General features: G+C 49.8%; 1 protein-coding gene across 1 annotated transcript; it reads right to left on the reverse strand.

Annotated features, from left to right (window-relative positions):
* Positions 1–324: 324 nt before the first annotated feature.
* On the reverse strand, positions 325–1,239 carry LOC128719704 (protein atonal-like). Its single transcript, XM_053813333.1, has one exon. The coding sequence runs from the start codon at positions 1,237–1,239 to the stop codon at positions 325–327; it is 915 nt and encodes a 304-aa protein (XP_053669308.1).
* Positions 1,240–2,014: the final 775 nt, after the last annotated feature.

Below are 2,014 nucleotides of genomic sequence, written 5' to 3' on the forward strand. Positions count from 1 at the left end.
TTTCATAGTTTGTGTGTGTGCGATTTTTTTACAATCAAAACTTAACCTTAGTCTAGTTGTCAAAACTTTCACTAATTTAACGTGACCATGTCTCAAGCACCTAGACGACATCTTCACACTCAACCACAACTTCCCCCAATGGATGCAGCTCCTCGCAGTACTGGGAGCGAGCTTCCGAGCACAAATCAGTAGCCTCGTTTTAGGTTTTGTTCGCTGTATATCCGTGGGCATCACATCCGGCTTGCTGTACAGTGGATGGGCCCAAACCGCCTTCCCAAACGTTCTCCAAGGACCTGCGCATACTCTCAGGTACGACACGCGCACTCACTGCAACAGATCACAGAGCGCCGTTATGTAGGTTTGTGCCATCTGGAGCGTTTCATGCTTGGACAGCTGCCGATCGTTGCCGAGCGACGGTAGATACTGGCGGAGTCGATCGAAGGCATCGTTCAGGTTCTGCATCCGCTTCCGTTCGCGCGCATTTGCCGCCAGGCGGCGCTTCTTCTTGATCTGCGGTGGTACCTGTTTGCGCTTTCGCTTACCGATCACGGCGACAATGTTGGCGGCGCTAGTGGTGGTTGTGTTGGTGGAACCAATCGTACCAAGTGGGTCGGTCGATTTGGGGCACGTTTTCTGCAACGTAAGACAGGACAGATCGGCCCGGGAGGTAGCATCCGTTTCGGCACCTTGCGCAGGTTCCTGTTTGGCTTTCGGTTTCCGATTGTACTGACGTTTCTTTACCGGTAGATTAGTGCTGGGAGCGGTTGACGATGTATGGCTGACCGGTTGTACCTGTACGGTGGCAAGTGGTGGCGAGAGCGGAAGTGTTCCGGTGGTCAGATGGGGCAGCTGTGAGGCGTGCTGCATGGCCAGTAGGTTTTCCTTGTACTCCTCCACATCGACGAAGCTGCGCTGGGGCGAATTGGCGAGCGAGTAGTAATCGGGGCTTTCCGACCCAAAGCTGGACGGGCTCGGTGTCATCCAGCTGTCCGGATAGTTGTCCATGAACCCGGGAAGTACCACCACGTTCGGGGCGGCCGATTGTGGTGCGCTGTTCGTGGTGGCCGAGGATGTGCTGGAGGTGTAGGTGTAGTTCGTCCCAAGGTAGCTCGATTCGGGCATGGTGGATGGCACTTCTAGCTGCTCCATTTTGACGTTTACATTACCACACGGGGGTACTACCGGGTCGTGCGTGTAGTAGTAGGAGAATGGCGCGTGTCTACTATAGTCACTAGTCATGGTTGCAATTTCAGCACAATGCCGCAATGTTCGTCACAAAGGTTCCAATCACTTAAACAACTTCACTGACGATTACTGCTCAAAGTTCACCGAGCAAAATGGACAAATTAAGGACGCACATTTACGCGATAGCTTCCGGGATGTTACGTTCGTTACGCTGTTTACAAAACTATATCCGACGGAGTGTTTCATGCGCCAGAGAGTTCCTTTTGGACAATGACGTCGGGTGCGGCTTAATCCGGTTGTATTTATACGCTCCGAGGATCGGTTCACGGTGTTTGCTTTGTTCACCTGTTTCTTTCATTAGAATTTCGTGAAAGACCTTTTTCCCACCTCAACTAAAAGACGAAAGCTCGAACATCCTGCCACAACCCAAGGAACATTTGTTACCCCGTCAACTACCAGTTTTACTGCGTTTCACACCGGCTGACTCCACATACTGAGAAGGGCTTGGTATGATATTACACCTATCCCTTTCGTATATTGTACTGCGTCTTGTACCTTCTCGCTCTTTTGAGATTTTGTTTTCTTTCCGCTGTGATGCACACATTTGCAATTGTTAAAGGCGGCGTCGGAGGGAAGGGCGAGTGTGGATTATTGTATGATTATTCTAGAATAACCTAGGATGTCGGTTTAAAATGTTAAGTAAACCATAGGATACTGTATAACGGCATAGTGTTTTGCTTTATTAAAAGTGCTTAAAATGATAAAGTGTTGCCAAATGTTGCTACTACCAGGACGTCTTAATTAACCTTAACCATTGCAGGAACGCAAA

This window comes from Anopheles marshallii, chromosome 2, assembly GCF_943734725.1.
Source record: "Anopheles marshallii chromosome 2, idAnoMarsDA_429_01, whole genome shotgun sequence".
Taxonomy (NCBI): domain Eukaryota; kingdom Metazoa; phylum Arthropoda; class Insecta; order Diptera; family Culicidae; genus Anopheles; species Anopheles marshallii.